General features: G+C 32.2%; 1 protein-coding gene across 2 annotated transcripts; it reads left to right on the top strand.

The window, feature by feature from the left end:
• The first annotated feature begins 213 nt into the window (after positions 1-213).
• Positions 214-14,403, top strand: LOC117173960 (60S ribosomal protein L27). Of its 2 annotated transcripts, XM_033362610.1 has the most exons (4): positions 214-325; positions 1,137-1,367; positions 6,512-6,648; positions 14,323-14,371. In XM_033362610.1, exons 2-4 carry the CDS (start codon positions 1,149-1,151, stop codon positions 14,369-14,371), a joined length of 405 nt encoding a protein of 134 aa, XP_033218501.1. In that variant the 5' UTR covers positions 214-325; positions 1,137-1,148. The 2 variants fall into 2 exon arrangements, with proteins under 2 accessions (XP_033218501.1, XP_033218500.1); XM_033362609.1 differs by lacking the exon at positions 214-325 and having other exon boundaries at positions 1,149-1,367; positions 14,323-14,403.
• Positions 14,404-17,384: the final 2,981 nt, after the last annotated feature.

Below are 17,384 nucleotides of genomic sequence, written 5' to 3'. Positions count from 1 at the left end.
TTGTTTTTGATCTTATAAAGGATTATTATTATAGCATTTTCAATTCAATTTCAAGAAGAATTTGAGATTAGTAAGTTCTTTTTATAAGATAACTTAAACATGACATTTTGTATGAATGTCTTCAAAAATCCAATTTATTCTAACTACAAATTTATAAGGTATTGTATATAATTGATATAAACAAAAGTTAAGCGTGCAGAATATTGAGGCAATACCCGGGGCCCACAATTCATTTGAAATAGTCCTGCAACGTAGATGGTGCCCATGATGGTAGAGGCGCTACTGTCCTTTCAGCTTTCAACTGCCATTGCGAGCACGAGGCATTGTAAGTAGCTTTTTAAACATTTAATCCTTAAACATTTGGACCAACAAAAGTAAAATTGTTTTTACGATTTCTATTTCAAACTTTAAAATATCTTTCACGTGAATTCATTTATCTAATAATATTTTTTCAAGTAACTACGGAAATATTGAGGTAGATACGTTTATGTTTTTGAGGTTATAAATTTTGTTCTATGCCATTATGGAACAAATACACATTTTTTCCTCATCACATATGTAAGATTTAATGTTTCAACAGTAAATTCAGGATTTTTGTCTTTTCTGGAGTAGCATCATATAAAAGGGGTTTTTTTAAAGCGTTCGTTCAATTTGCCAATACAATATAAAAATTCGTGGTTACGAGTACTAAAATTTCAATACGAATAGCCACATTTTTGCGTTGCAAATAGCGGAACTTGGGTGAAAGGTTATTTTTACTGGAATTTCGTTAAAAATAGCCAGACCTGTTTTGTATGTGGATACTTTGAATATAAAACTGAAAATTGTTGGTAGACTAGTTTGGTGCTATACTATTTTTCTTCTCGTTTGTGTTCGTAATTTAACTTTTTTTAAAGAATACAATCGTTTATATAAGAAATCAATTTTTAAGTTGAATATGCAATTGCCTTAATGGTCGTACCTACGTGTACCTTAAAAATCTGGCTATTTGTAACGAAATTCTTGTACAAATGTACCCTTTTCGAGGTCCAGCTATTCGTGTCAAAAGAATGGACTGCACATAGTGAAATCTTGGTACAAGCAGCCACGAGCTATTTTAATATCCTCAATCATTTCAACATATGGTATGTCTTCAGCGCATCATCAAAATGGTGAAAATTATGAAAAGTGGAAAGGTGGTGCTGGTCCTTAGTGGCCGGTACGCCGGGCGAAAAGCTATTGTGATGCGAAATTTTGATGATGGAACAACCGAGAAGCAGTACGGCCACGCTATGGTAGCCGGCATTGACCGCTATCCCCGAAAAGTACATAAAAGAATGGGGAAAGGAAAACTGCACAAACGGTCAAAGATCAAGCCCTTCGTTAAGGTAATAATAATTATTATGTCTCCAGTTATTTAAGTTAAATAAACTCTAGGGCTGCGATTCCATCACTTAAATCATTTTTCGTCACTTTTGAAAGTACAAAGTCAATTAATTACTTTTATCTCTACCATATCAATATATCTTTTTTTTCGACTGTGATGTTATAATTTTGGAAAATTGTTATAAGGACAAAGTGAAACCAATCAAACCCAATCGGCCACACAGGCAATAAATTATATTTTACATTTCTTGTTAAAAAAAGCAAATCTCTGTAATCTTTGCTTATAAAACTTATTATTACTGATGTCGCCACGAAGTCTGCAACACTGCATTTAAAAGGCAATAGCTCCGCAGGAAAAAATTTTAGATTTTAGAGAATATTAGACGAATCTTCTAAGTTTTCTGAGTAATTTTTTGCATTTTTAAGTTCAAGCAAAATTTTTTTTAGATCTGTTAGTCAAAGTACGAAGAAAAATTCTGTATTCAGGCCTGGCGAACAGAAACCTGTGCTTTTACGTAATTCCAGAGCTAAGAATTTGGTGGAAACATTTTTGGAGTATTCTAAAACATTCTTGTGATGCAGTAGTTTACAAAAATGTTAATATATAAAATTGTTTTAAAAGCATTTTTGTTGAAGGTCTTTAAGAATTAAACAAAGCTATCGCGTTATTAAATAGCTTGCAATTTAAGGGTATGTGATACTTAAAAAATTATCGATTTTGTCAGTTTTGGATTCCCCGGCTTTTTTTCTAGAATAATAAATATTTTATCCTAAAAATTTGGGAAATGATCGCGAACATGCAAACGAACGTCCCTGCACACCTTTTTTGTCGGTTAATTCAAAACAAATTTATTTGGTTAAATTTGATTAATTTGCATGGCGCTTAGGAATTAGTATCGATTTTATCAGTGTTAGATTCCCTCGATTTTTCCCTAGATTAATAAACATTTTGTCTTTAAAATCTAAGGAATGGTAGCGAAAATGCTGACAGATGTCCCTGTCCACTTTTTTTGTGGGTTAACTCCAAAAAAATGATTTTGCTAAAAACGTGTGTGTATATTTCGAGGTCACGTGTGTTACAATTCTCCCGAGCGTTACTTCCAAACTACACACTATTTTTAGCCGAAAACTTTAGACTTACAAATAAACATATTAACTATGTCCTGCAACTAACCTTGTTTGTAGTCAATCAAGAAAATTTATTTCATAAATAATTTCCAAATTATCGGAAAGGCAGAGCTGAACAACGACGTAACCTCAAAATAATGCACATATGCATAAAATTTGTATTTAGCACAATACATTTTTTTATTATTATCCCTCAAAAAAGAGTCCGGGACGTGATAGTTTTTCTATAATGGAAAACTGAATAAATAGAATGTTTTGTGGGTAAAGCCTTATTCATTAAACTAAAAATTATTCTGAGTGACTATTATTCTCGAAAGATCATTTGAATTCAGGTTTCATTGATGGAATAGTAATCAGTTTACTGTACCTTAATATTTAAGCATTTAAACTGCGCGATAACTCCATTCAATTCCTAAATAAAAGAAAGGCCTTCAACAGAAATTATTACAAAAAAAAAATTTTATATATTTAAAAATTGTTCAGCTACTGCATTCCAAAAATGCTTTGAAACATAATAGACTTTTTTCAAATTCTTTCCACCATATTCTTAGTCTGGGATCATGTGAAAGTGCAGGTTTCTGTTCATCGGGCCTCTAAATACAGCATTTTTTTTTCGTCCTTTGGTTAATAGCTCTGAATATTTTTTTGCAAAACTTAAAAAAGCATAATTTTATTCCGAAAGCTTAACAGATTCGACTAATCTTTACTCAAATCTTCTGAGATTTTTTCCTGTGGAGATAATGCTTTTCGAATTCAGAGTAATCGACTATTTGCGGCGACATTAGTCTTAGCGTATTATTTTAATTTTTTCATAGTTATGTATGGAAATCTTATTTATTGTAATGTGTATTAAATTAAATTTTTATTTATGGCAAAGGTGTCAAAGAGACGTATTGTGTAAACGAGAGAAATCTCTTTGATTAAGGCAGGGTTCTCCACAATCCACAGGTGTAGCGTGACCCAGGATCACTCGGCCTTTTTCAAGATCTACCAATTTTTTTCGATGGAAACTGAGGGGACATTTATGATCCCTCAAAAAAAAATCCCAGTTAGAAGGGCTCGGAGAAACCTTTTTTCTTGTTTAACTTGACCGACCTTGAAATACACAGTATTTTATTTAAATTTAAAGTATTTAAACTAAGCAGTGGCCGATAATTGTTCACAAATAAAGGTTTTCGGCATTAATAATATTAAATAATTTTAAAAAGTACTAATAAAAATAAGTGGTCAAAAATAAATTGAAAGCGTTCAAATTTTAAGAGTTTTTTTTTCAATTTGAGAATCTGTGAATAAAATGTTTTCAGAATAAAATTTCGAAAATAGGAAGCATTAAAAACTTGAAAAATTGATCACATAAAATTCATAGAAATGGAAATTGCATTAGTGCTTTTGAATAGAAATCATTTTCAATTTGAAACTACTTTGAACTACATTGAATGTTTCAAAGACAAAGCTGCTTAAACTGTAGAATTTAAAATTCGTATTACATTTAAAAAAATTAAAGTTGATTACAGAAATTTGTCTAAAGTTAAAAAAAAAATGAATTTTTCGTCATTTTTACCGTTCTAAATGTAAATTTTTAAAACTAAATTTTGTTTCTATCAAAAAATGGGGGGACGGGGTATGGTTGCTGCAAATGTGCACAAAATTTGTGAACTTTTCAAATCCGTTGAGTTTTTTTTATCTACGATTTTTTATAACCAAATGGTGGCCAAACAACGGAAACCAAAAATTTGAAATTTCGTTTCATCGATATTTTTGGTGGTTTTTTCGCTCAAATCATATAAGTTTTAAATTATTTAATTAAAAAGGTATTTGAATAGTTTGTTTCTAAACAACATAACAATGGTCAGCGTTAAATAGGTAAAATAGGATGCCAAGCGGACATAAATGAGAGTTATGCAGAGATATAAGCGCGAGAGGATATAACCGTGGTTCCACTGTACTTCAATTATTAGGTAGTTTCACTTCAATCACCAGCTAACTTCAATTCGTAGATTGCTGAGGAGAAAACAAGGGACCAAATGCATGGGATTCAATTCATTTTTGCCCTATTTTTCTAATATCTTCGTGAAAGATAATTTTTTCTATATAAGTGTATTTGAAAAATATTTTATATTTCTTAATTAATATTTAATGAAATAATAAAATGATAATAATGATCATTAAATAAAAAGATATTACAGAAATAAAATTTTGTTCCATGCATTTGATCCATTGTTTTCCCCTCAGCTTTTAACAAAGTGAAGTTCGTTGATAGTTGAAGTGAAAATACCTAATTATGCTTCAACTTCAGAGTTACACAGCAGAGTCATGTAAAATTGTATATCAGTAAACAGTAACTTTTAATTTTATGAAAATAATATCAGTCAATCACTCAATCGTTGGAGAAAAAAAAAGATATTTCACACACTGCGTTGGATTTTGTTGTGAAAATGACGTAAAATAGCAATACAATTCTTTTTATTTTCTTAATATCATGATTTTACTTATTTAAGACTAAAAATTTTTATTTTGTTTAGAAATAAACTACTGAAAAACTTTTGTACTGAAATAATTAAATATTTATATGATTTGAGCGAAAAAAACCACCAAAAATATCAATGAAACCAAATTTAAAATGTTTGGTTTCTGTTTTTTGGCCGCCATTTTGTTTTAAAAATCGTGGATACAAAAAGTCAACTTTAAAAAACGCCATTTTTAAATTTTGTTGATTATTAATTGCAAATCAATATTTTCCGTTTTTTAAACCATTGAATTGTTTAGAGCATACCCAAAAATAGTAGGAAAGAGTATTTCGCAATAAATTCTTTGCCTTTTTTATCAAATTATTCAAGCTCAAACGTAAGAAAGAAATTTCTTCGTTTTGGGACTTATTGGGTCAAGTAGATTTGTCTTTGAAACATTCAATGTAGTTTAAGGGCATGTGATACTTGGAAAAAAGTCGATTTTACCAGTTTTAGGTTCCCCGGACTTTTTTCTAGAATAATAAATATTTTGTCTTAAAAATTTGGAAAATGACAGCGAACATCCTAACAGACGTCTCCACACACTTTTTTTCAAAAAAATTTGATATTGCTAACAACGTGTGTATATTTCGAGGTTATGTGTGTTACAATTCTCCCGAGCGTTACTTCCAAACTACATAATAGTTTTGGCCCAAAAAATTTGGACTTGCAAATAAACATAGTAAATAATCTCCCGGAACTAACCTTGTTTTCAGGCAATCGAAAAAGTTTATTTCATAAATAATTTCCAAATTATCGAGAAGGCAGAGATGAAAACGACGTAACAATACATTTTTTTGTTATTATCCCTCAAAAAAGAGTGCGGGAACGTCCGTTATGATATTTTATAGCATCTCCGAATTCAGTTTGTAAAAATTTTCATTTTTGGGGGAAAAAAGCCGGGGGGACTGTACCCGATGGACCACACGACGATCACATGCCCTTAAAGTAGTATCAAGTTGAAAATTATTTTTATTTAAAAACGCTAATGCAATTTCAATTCCTATGAATTTGAAGTGATCAATTTTTAAAGTTGTTAATTTTCTCTTTTTTTGAAATTTTATCTTGAAACTTTTATTTACAGATTCTCAATTTGAAAACACAACTCTTAAATTTTAAACGATTTGAATTTATTTTTGACCACTTGTTTATATTATTATTAGTATTTTTTAAATTATTTATAATTATTAATGTCGAAAACATTTATTTGTGAACAATTATTGGGTCTCCTAGCCCTTCCAACTAGGATTTTTTTTCGAGGGGTCATAAATTTCTTCTCAGTTTCTCGTCGAAAAACATTGGTAGATCTTAAAAAAGGCCTAGCGATCCTGGATCACGCTACACCTGTTAATTGTGGAGATTCCATTCAGCCGTCAGTTACTTTTATTTTTTTTTCCTCTTATGCTGTAGCGATCCTGGTGATTTATTTTACATATTTTCTTACTTTTGCAATTAATTGGTATTTACTCATTCGAATTGTAACTGTAATTTAATTAACTATGTTTTTCTAGGTTTTGAACTACAATCATTTGTTACCAACAAGATACACCGTCGATTTACAATTGGACAAAGTGGCACCCAAAGATTTAAAAGATCCAATGAAGAAGAAGAAAGTTCGATTCCAAACACGAGTGAAGTTTGAAGAAAGGTGTGTACTCTTCTTAATGTTTGATATGGAATGAACCATTTATTTATAATTCTCACATTTTCTAATTTCCATCAGCAATAATGTTCATTATTCCAAATAAGTTTTCCCATCTAATTTTTATCTCCCCAAATTGAATCATACTCTTCACCATTTATCTTATTTTTAAAATAAGCTGGGCATGGATATCATAATTAAAATAACATGATAAAAGTGAGAAAATACTAGGGAAAAATGTATACAATGTAACTTGCGGTACCAACCCAGTGGACACAAGACTGAAAATCCCAAAAACGTCTTTGGGACGCTCGCGGGACATCTTTTGTACTGACATTAGACGTTTTAAGAACATCCTTAGGATGACCAAAAGACATGTTATAACAGACGTCTTAGGGATGTCCCAAAGACGTCTCTAGGACATCCTAAATTTTTTTGCCCACTGGGAAAAATTGTAATGGACTTCAAATACGCAACGTACCTTTCAGATATTTACCTGGTAAAAAATCTGCGAGTGCGCTTCTTATTTCAAAATAAAAAATAAGTACTCTGCATGTACTTTATGTAAGGTATGTTTTTTAGAAATCGCTGCCTTCTGTCATGTTGATTTTCTTTCCTTCGTTTTTGAAATATTTTTGTATATCTCAATTTTGTCGGAGTTTAGACTTTTCGAAGTGGTAACTTTTTATGTACCATACGCATACAGCAGTGGTCGGCAACTTTTTGCTTAATTTTCAGGTATGGTCAGGCTCTACCCGACTTAATTTTTTCTACTACGTTTCGGTCTATCCATGTACCTTAGTGTGTGTGAGCTTACTCAAGCAAGGGTCTTTTATCCACAGGCATATCAAAGTACGGAAATTAAAAATTTTTTCATTTTTCAACTAGCGGTTAGAAAATAGCATTATCAGCATCTACGAATTTTTCCGATTCCACTGATATATTACTTGCCTAGAAAAGTTAAAAATTTGAAGGAGTTTAATATCAAGAAATATCAGCTTTACAGTAAATTTAAGACTAAATATTTCTTAAATTTTACAAATTAAATGTCTTTGGAATCGGAAAAATACGGAGATTACAAATATATTACTTTCAAGTCACTGATTGCAAAATTACGAATTTTTTAATCTCACTTTCTTTTCCCATTTTCTAACAAAGGACCCCTGAGGAAAGGGGTGGTCTGGTCAAGCTCGCAGGTACTGCCCTGAAAGTAGGTCGTAGGGCAGCCAGGGCAGGGTACGCTGCCCTGGGCAAGAGCGTGCCGACCACTTGCATACAGGAAGCAGGGTACGAATTTTCTTTATTTTTTGGATTTTTTAACAGTTTATTTTAATTTTTCATGTACAAGCGTTTAAAATAGGACAAATTGAATGCGGTGGAGTCCACGTCATATTTAGGATATATGATTGTTAGTGGAAAAAAATCCCACCAAATATTTTTCGAAAATTCGAAAAAAATAACGGAGATATGGGACTTTCGGTTTTTGAATTTGTTAAAAATGACGTATCTTGGGTTCTCATCGACCGATTTTACTCGAGAATTTGGTGGAAAACATAAAAACGCGTTTCCCAAAAAAATATAGTCTTTTGTTTTTATTTATTCTTCAGAGGAGGTTATAAGTGCGGATTACAAGTCCTGACATTTTTGGAGTGAGTTTTCCACAGTTGCGAGAAAAAATGTAAACCTGACGTCTTCTATGGCGCAGTGTGACTCAGCAGGGAATTAGAAGTGTCTTGAAAAAAACTAATTTTCAGACCACAATTTTCGTCCGATTTGAAATTTTGTTATAAATGAAAATCAATACATTTCTGCATTTATCGTTTACACCCGATTTTTTTTTTTTAAAGTTTTTCAATCATTTTTTTTTATTTTACAAACGAAATGACTAATAAACTTTTTAACTTTTGAAGAATACATTCGCAGCTCCTGTTACATCTACCTGCGGCGCGGCATCAATTCTCGGAATGGCCATAGAAGGGAGAGCTATTATAGAGTTTCACTGTATTTTGAAACGTTTTTCAGCACGATCGTAGAAAGCTTCTAAATTTATTGAATTTGTTGCAAACAAATAAGTGGATGAAAATTATTTTGTGGGGATTAGCTATGTTTAGTCACTAAATTTAAACTAAAATTTCATAAAAAACTCATCTGTTCCAGCTATTTGTTCGAAAAAATTGCAAATTTTAATGCGGACCACCATAAATTATCCTGTGATTATGGTTTAACAATTGCCTAAAGAAACCTATTTAACAAACCAGTTCTTTTGCTACGTTACGAGATGAGTTAATTTTGCTATAAAAAGCAAACTTTTTGTAAATAATGACACATAATGAATTTACTGATTGGCCGAATGTGATGAACAAGGTGTCATTGGCAATTGATTCCAACAAGAAAAAGGATTTTTAGTTTAGAAGATGAGATAATACGCAAAAAAAAAGAAAAGTTGAAAATTACCTATGAACAGTTACTTATGTTCAAAAAAGGACTCTACCTGGAAACTTGTGCCTGGACTTGTTAAATAGGTTTCTTTCAGAAATTGTTAAACTATCATTACAAGGTAATTTATGGTGGTCTGCATTAAAAGTTGTATTTATATTCTCAAAAATAGCTGCAACAGGTATTTGGTTATAAAATTTGTTCACTACATAACTAATTATTTATTCATTTTGATTAATCCTAATCACAAACCCCCTTTTTACATTGTACAAATTTAGTCCAAATTTCGACTAAACCTTGCTAATCCCCATTAAATAATTTTCATCAACTTATTTGTTTATAACAAATTTAATAAATTTTCAAGTTTTTACAATTGTACTGAAAATCATTTCTAGAATTAGAATTTATTCATTGATGATGTGCATTCAGAATGTTTAAATCTGAAGGATGGAAATTCAAAAGTTAATAAGAACCATTTTTTTCGAAATCTGGGTTTTTATGAATTACTTATCTGCAATCGAAGGCCGTTATTTTGGCCTTAAAAAAAGTACCAAATTTGAAATAGTTTTCTCTTAATAATTTTTTTAAAATCGCGTTTTGGTAAGTCGAAGCATATTGAAAATTCAAAATTGTATAAGAGCCAATGGAACCTTATGGAAGTTGCATGTTTTAACAGCCAATAGGAATTTGGTGTATTACTCGGCATAAAAACATTCGCCTCAGTAACAAATGTTGTTAATTGTCAAGATAAGGATCGCCTCTAAACATTATACTCTTGTTAAACCATTTGAACTTGAAAATAATAAAAATTTTTTGTATATCTGAATAGTGTATTCTTTTTGGAATATTTTTATGTCTAAATTATTATTCTAGTCACCGAAACATCACAATACTAAGGAAAATCTGACATTCATTTTATTAAATATTTTTTTTCCAAAATGCATCATGCTGGAAATTCTTATCGAAAGTGCTTCAAATTTTTAAATGTTATATATTTTACGATGCTCTACTAATAATATTTCTTAAATTAATGATATACTGAAAAATGTCGTAATGCAAACGTTTTTCCTCCTGCTCAGAAGATTTGAAAAATGGCTCTTATACACTTTTGAATTACCACCCTTCATCTGTCCCATCCCGGGTAGAAATTATAACTTGGTTCTTAAGAGGCCTTGTCTAGATTTCCTATTTTCTAACGAGGCCCTAAAGTGGCAATCTATCGAGGGCGCAAGCGAAAGCATCTCACTCAGCTAGCGAGGTCATCAGTAGGCAACCCAATGCGGGCCTATTAATAGGGTCTTTATAGAATCTAAAAAGTCCCTCACACACTATCATTCAAAAGCATATGCTATTGTTTCTTATTTTGTTGATTCAAATAAAATATTATTAAATTGTTAGAACATTGATCATGCTTTAAATTCTGAAGTGTGATGCTATGGTTGCAGTAGTATTAAAGTTTAACCAGCACATTGCCATAATCCATTACCAGAAATTTTTGATTTAAAGAAGGAAAATATTAATCCAATTGTAAAATATATTTTCTTTGCAAACGTTTAATCTCAAGATTTTATACCTTTCTGTAGCCTCTGACAAACACTTCTCCGTTTTCTCGGTTTTTGTTGACATTCGATTATTAACTATACTCCGCACGTTATTCTAAAACTAAAATTATTGTTCAATTTGACTAGAGAAGACTTATTACTAATAACTAAAGACAAACGCAGTTTATTGAAATATCCGCAATTACTAATAACTAAAGACAAACGCAGTTTATTGAAATATCCGCAAGCGCCGAGAATCGAACGCACGCACCGCAGGCTTTAAAAGTCGAACGCCTAATCCCCATAGCTACGATGGCACGCTGAGTGCGGTATCATAAATGCTTGACGGCATTCATCCGATACTTTAGAAATCAGGAAAAAAGGTTTTTGAAGCTCGATTTGTTATATATGATTTTTAAACGTACTTACTTCTTCTCAAATTTGTAAGGCACCAAATGTTTTTAATTTTTTTAAAGTTTACATCTCGGTAATTTTTTTAATTTGCTCTTTTTTTTTAATTTAAGTATAATTAAGCATAAGAACATTAATGTACCTTTTTGCACTCACAGCTGTATTATCCGTTTTAACTGTCGAGGGCTTTACAAGGTCCCCTCAAGAAAATAATTGATAGAAATTATTTTTTAAATATATCTTTATGATTAAAGCTTTTTATCTAGTTTAATTGAAAAATGTAACTGCTAAAAAGTGAGTATATAAATAATGTAAGACAAGTAGCACATGACAATAACCTGTAGAGGGCCAGCAGAGGGAAAGCCTAGATTCTTCTAGCTAGGAAATCTGGCTTCGGCCTCGTGAGAACCAATATTTAGTTTAGACATAAAGAGGCAATTTCTACCCAGGACAGCCTTCTCCTCTCCTTCTTAATACAATTAAATTTTTTTTATGATTTTAACATTTTAACATAACCGTACATAAGTTTCAACGAGTATATAATTTGTATTGCACTTCAGATAGAATACAGTGTTATTTTATTTGATTAAAATTCTGTTTCGCAATTTTTGTTCGCTCACTATCACACTTTTCGTCCCCATTTGCTCCAATCAGTGTCTTCTCTATTTCTCATAGCTTGCCGTACAAACTTTTTTCTACATTGCCATTCAGATTTTCAATTAGCTTGTTTCTCCACTGATTACCGTGTTTTGCTTCTCGCGAAACTCTCCACCATTCTTTAGACTCGGTGCTCAATTCTTTCATTACTTTCTCGCAAATGATCACGTGTCCTGTTCGTTCCAGTTCGTTTCCACAAATCCTCAATTATTATATATTGTCCTTAATTAATTTATGGTAGCTACAATAAGTTGATTTGTCGACTCCAATCCAGTCTTTTTGGACATGTTGATTCTCATTGGTTTTGAGTATGCTTTCCAGACTTCTCTCTATTTCTTCTATCGGCCTTCTCTTCCATATTTTTTCTATTAGCTCGCCTTTACCAAATCTTTATAAGGCTCCCATCAACTCTTCCCAATTTCGTAGGTATTCTATTCGTGATTCCTCTCATTTCTCCCATCGGAAGTATTTTAGGCCAACTTTCATCTTCCATTCATGACCCATATGCTCCTTGTTCCTGCTTCTAATTTCCAAAAATAGTCCGGAGTGTTCCGCGAGAGGCCCATACTTGGTTTCACGTATCTGTTTTGTACTTTTTCGACAAGTTCTCTCCTGCTCAATCCCAAAATTCCACTCCAAACAACGCTGCAACCTTCACAGTCGACTCCATAAAAAAACCTGATCTTCAGATCTGTCACTTCTGCTCTCTTAGTCTCCCCCAAACCTTGATTACCAGTTGTTGCGTCTTACCGGCATATTTTCTCGCATGTATGTTATACTGGTTTTTGTTGTGAACCAGAAACCCAAGTATTTAAACTCATTTAGTATTTCTGTCGTTTCACCTTTATTCTTGAACCTTCTAAACAAATGCAAAATAGCAGAATACAGGTCTTAGAATTTTTACTTTAGTTTTTTCCAGATTTATTCGGCATTAAGCGAAAAATTTTCAAAAATAAAGTTTGATATTGTTTTTCCTGATATTAATACAAAAAACATTTACAAAATAAATGATAACCTACGAGAAAATTAAGTGACACATCTTATCCCATATGCTCATCTCGCCCAATCCTACCCTAAGTTGATGTGAAGAACATTACTACTTTTTAGGTTATGGTGCGCTCCCTTAATTTGTGAAAAAGGAAAATAAGTCAGGCGTTGCCAATAACCATATTATCGATAGCAGTTGTTTTAGAGCCGGAATTTTGCAATTACGTGATAACTGCTTTCCTACTAAGTTTTCCAAGTTATCAACTACATTCGGGTTCATTCTAAAGTGTTCCTTAAATTGTTTTGTATTAAATTGTGAAACAATTCTTTCAGAAAATACCATTATTCTAATAGGCGTTTCTCTCGGGCATCGAACTTTCATGGAAAATTCCATTAAAATGTCAGTACTTTCCGCCTCATTATCGCTATCCGCATCGTCACTTTTCAATATAGTTGCAAAAATCATCGTTCGCAACAATAACTGGTTTGACGCAACTGCAGCAACAATTATTTTCTTCCGCTGGCTTTCCATTGTATGTTGTTAAATATAAACATAACCTGGCAATCTTTGTATATTAAGATTTTAGGTATCGAGACTAACCAAAGACAAAGACTTTTTCGAGAAATGTTCCATATATCAAAGAACAAATTCTCTGTCAACAAAAGAACTGACATTGGCGGTCTCAGAAACGTATATTTGAATTTGATTATTAATACCAATTATTGTTGAAGTTAAGACATATTTTTATGCTATCATAGTTCATTTTTAATTAGTTACTTTTAAAATAACGATTTAAAGTGGGACGATGTTCGTGGGGACTAAAGCGTATGCTTTGAACTCACTCCGTCGGCTTGCGGCTTCAATTTCGGCCTCGTACTTTTGAAGAGTCTCGGCAGTCCATGAGGTGAACGCTAGCCTAGCAAGGGAGTTGTTCATCTCTAGAGAGTCGTGGGACCGGTACCTCTAGAGAAAAAGGTTATCTAAGTACTTAAAGCTGTTGCTCTTGGTGGTTCGGAACCCACCTTAAACTGTAGGTCCCCCTTCCACCACCAATTAAGTGTGTGGGGGTGTGTAAAGGAATAGGGAAGAAGGTGCAAGAAAAATGTAAACCCTTAGGGGACACGTTAGAAGCTTCCACAAACAGTAATGGGTCTAATTATTTTTTGTATGCTTTAAGGACACTCTTAATAACACTTTTTTCACTATTAGAACAAAAACGGGGTTCTGCGCGATTTCAAATTTTGCAACAACAAAAAATTTTCCCCTTTATAATGACGCCTATGCGCAACTTTTCCGCGTTATTAGAAATGTTTAACAGAAAAACCGCATTTTTCGATCCACCCTAATACATATACTTGAATATGCAATAGACGTAATGCGAATGTGTACTTTGATCAATAGAAATATTTCACATGTACGATATGTTATGGTTTGTACGATATTTTTCATAACAAACGCATCGATCGTTCAACCTTCGTTGCCTTTAGAGTGATTCGCATTCGCTTGTTTCAACTTTCTAGTCTAGGCAACGAGGATCGAACTTTTATCATTTTTTATCAGTGAAGCTTCATTTTTACCTTAAGGCTTGATAATTAAATTTGAGGAAAAAAAACTCTTACTAATAATTACTCTTTTTTTTTGTTACAGATACAAATCCGGAAAGAATAAGTGGTTCTTCCAAAAACTGAGGTTCTAAACAATGCTAAATAAACAATAATCTCGTTGAAACTGATGATTTTCTTTTACCTTAGTCTTGTTTTCCCCTGTGCCAAATGAAAAATATATTCATTAATTGTATATGAATATATTTAGTCATTAATTAGAAATTAGTTTATTAGATAAGTAGGTAGGCGGTTTGAAATCCTAGATTGCTGTTACAATCAGTGTTAACTGTTCATTCGTATTGAAAAAATTCTTTGAAGAAATCTACTAAGATTTTTTATTCTTCGCGGAAATTCGGATGCAAGTCACTCCTGGCGGATTTACATTAGTTTTTATCGTCCAAATAATGCTTGTATTGTGCAGTAGCTTTAACGTTGCGAAACATTTTTCTGCGCGGAGAAAAATATTCTGTGAATACAACACGGTGGTCCCTTTAAATAGAAACCTCATTAAATCGAACCGATATCGTGTCAATTCCAGAAAATAGTATTTTCAATGAACGCGGCGGGATATGTTGATTCTATTCGTTGCATCGTGTTGTCTCAACATGTTGGCGCTTTGATTTTACACGACTCAGTGTCGATTTTAAACGGAGGTTGTCACTGTAAACTCACACTCGCTGGAAACATTTTTGGGGAATATAAGATGCTCCAGATAGAAACTAGACAATGCCGTGTTAATTCTAAACGGTCCCCACACAATTCGGCGCGCCATGTTAATTCAATATCGAGTTCGTTTCACATTAGTCGTAAAACAAAATCCATGTTGAATTAACACGGCCCGTGTCGTATTTACACGATCTTTTTCTCCGTGTGGAAATTTGTTATTTTTCTTGCATATAGCTTATGCCTATATCTTGAATATAGCTTATCCTTATATCTTGCACATAGCTTATCCTTATATCTTGCACCCCATTAGTCTATCCAAGATGCTATACATGGTAGGCATTTAGCTGAATCCGGCAATACCCGAATCTTTCTGCATCGATCTTTCTTTCGGCGGTTCTTAGCCGCCTCCATGCACTTACAGCTTAATACCCAAAGTAACCAGTGCATTTAGACGAATTTAATCTCAGATCAATAACTATACATTTACTTGAAATCAGAAAAATGTTATATCTACTGGTCAATGTATTGTAAAAATAAAGAAATTGTGAAAAAGTGAGGAATCTTTTCAAAATACATGAAATTGTTTTTAGTGCCTTATCAATAATACATTCATAGAAAATCACAGTAAATAAGACCATTAATTTTTAAACAAAAGAAGATATGAATTTTCAACTAACATGATGAATCTTCAACTTGAAATCAATAACGCTACATTTACTTGATATAAGAAAAATGAGGTATCTATTGCTCATTATATTACAAGAAGAAATAGTGTAAAAAAGAATTTAAAAAAAACAATTGACTACTACAATTATCTGGTGTCGGATAATTGTAGTTGTCAATTGTTTGCAATGCTTTTATCCAACTTCAGATCAAATATCTCAGGGATAGACTTCGCATTTATTATAAAGTAATAAATATAATTTTAAGTACTTCAAAAACATTCGTCACTTTTTTCCTTCCTTCATTTCTACAATACACCGACCATTATATGTAGCATTTTTCTTTTTTTATGTAAACGTAACGTTATTGATTTATAATAAAATAAGTCTAATTTTCTAGGTTATTTTACTGAAAATTCAACTATTGTGTTGAAAAGTTATATATTTTTGTTATTATATTCAACTGTCTCAAACAAATTCATCTTTTTAACTTAAAAATTAATCTTTTTTGTTGCAAATTCGTCTCTATTCCCAGTGGGCACAAAACTATGGAAATCCCAAAAACGTCCTTGGGACGTTCCTGAGACGTCCTATGTCAGGCCAATCACCCAGAGAGCAAAACAATTTGAGGATGTTTTTGAGACGTCTTTGGAACATCTCTAAGACGTATTCTATAACATGTCTTTTCGTCATTCTAGGGATGATCTGCAAACGTCTAATGTCAGTACAAAAGATGTCCCGAGAGCGCCCATGTCTTTAAGAAGTCTTTAGGTCATCTTTAGGACAGTGGACGTCTTAGATATGTTGATTGGCCTGACATAGGACGTCTCAGGAACGTCCCAAGGACGTTTTTGGGATTTTCATAGTTTTGTGCCCACTGGGCAACATCGCAAAGACGTTGAATCTCCTAAAGACTTCTTAAAAGACATGGGCTCTCTCGGGACATCTTTTGTACTGACATTAGACGTTTTAAGAGCATCCCTAGGATAACCAAAACACATGTTATAAAAGACGTCTTAGAGATGTCCCAAAGACGTCTCTAGGACATCCTAAATTTTTTTGCCCTCTGGGTTGGTTAATAATCAATCTTTATTTGTTGAAAATTCATCTTTTTGTTATTACATTCAAGTAATTGGTTAAAAATGTATGAATTTTGCAGAAAATTCGTCTTTTTTGGCAGAAATTTATCCTCTTGAACAATTTATGTTTCTGGTTGAAAATTTGTCTCTTTTGGCAGAAATTCCACTACATGGAGAAAAGTCGAACTTGTTTGTTGAAAATTTATTTCGTTAAAGATTCATCATGTTACTTGAACATTCATATTTTTATTTAATAGAAATATTTTATTACAAATTCTTCCTTTTTGTTTGCAAATTGATAGAGTTCTAGCCGAAAATTTAAATATTCAACTTTGTGTGAAAATTTATCATTTTTGTCTTAGCATTAAAAATTTTTTAATTCTTTTTTCTTATTTTAGAAAATTAATGATTTTGACTACTACACGCCCGATAAAAATTATCGGTGGTCCATTAAGGACATGTGACACAGCTAAATACCTATATTGCCGACCACAGTTTTTCAGTTCACTGAATGTTTTTTTGAACCTGAGAACTTTTTTTGTAAATAAAATATCGAGCTGAAACTTTGGTAAATGTATTAGAGTGCAATAAAGTATGTTTAGGTACTGCATTTTGGTAGAAACTTCACTGAAAATGATTTCATCTTTTTTCTGAACCTCAACATTTTTTGAACGTTCGAACTTTTTTTATACATAAAA

This window comes from Belonocnema kinseyi, chromosome 5 (assembly GCF_010883055.1).
Source record: "Belonocnema kinseyi isolate 2016_QV_RU_SX_M_011 chromosome 5, B_treatae_v1, whole genome shotgun sequence".
Lineage (NCBI taxonomy): Eukaryota > Metazoa > Arthropoda > Insecta > Hymenoptera > Cynipidae > Belonocnema > Belonocnema kinseyi.
This window is presented reverse-complemented; position numbering and strand designations above follow the sequence as displayed.

Coding starts and splice junctions, on each gene's coding strand:
- LOC117173960 (XM_033362609.1), top strand. CDS start 1,149: ATGGTGAAAATTATGAAAAGTGGAAAGGTGGTGCTGGTCCTTAGTGGC. Junction 1,368..6,511: donor AGATCAAGCCCTTCGTTAAG/GTAATAATAATT, acceptor ATGTTTTTCTAG/GTTTTGAACTACAATCATTT. Junction 6,649..14,322: donor CGAGTGAAGTTTGAAGAAAG/GTGTGTACTCTT, acceptor TTTTTGTTACAG/ATACAAATCCGGAAAGAATA.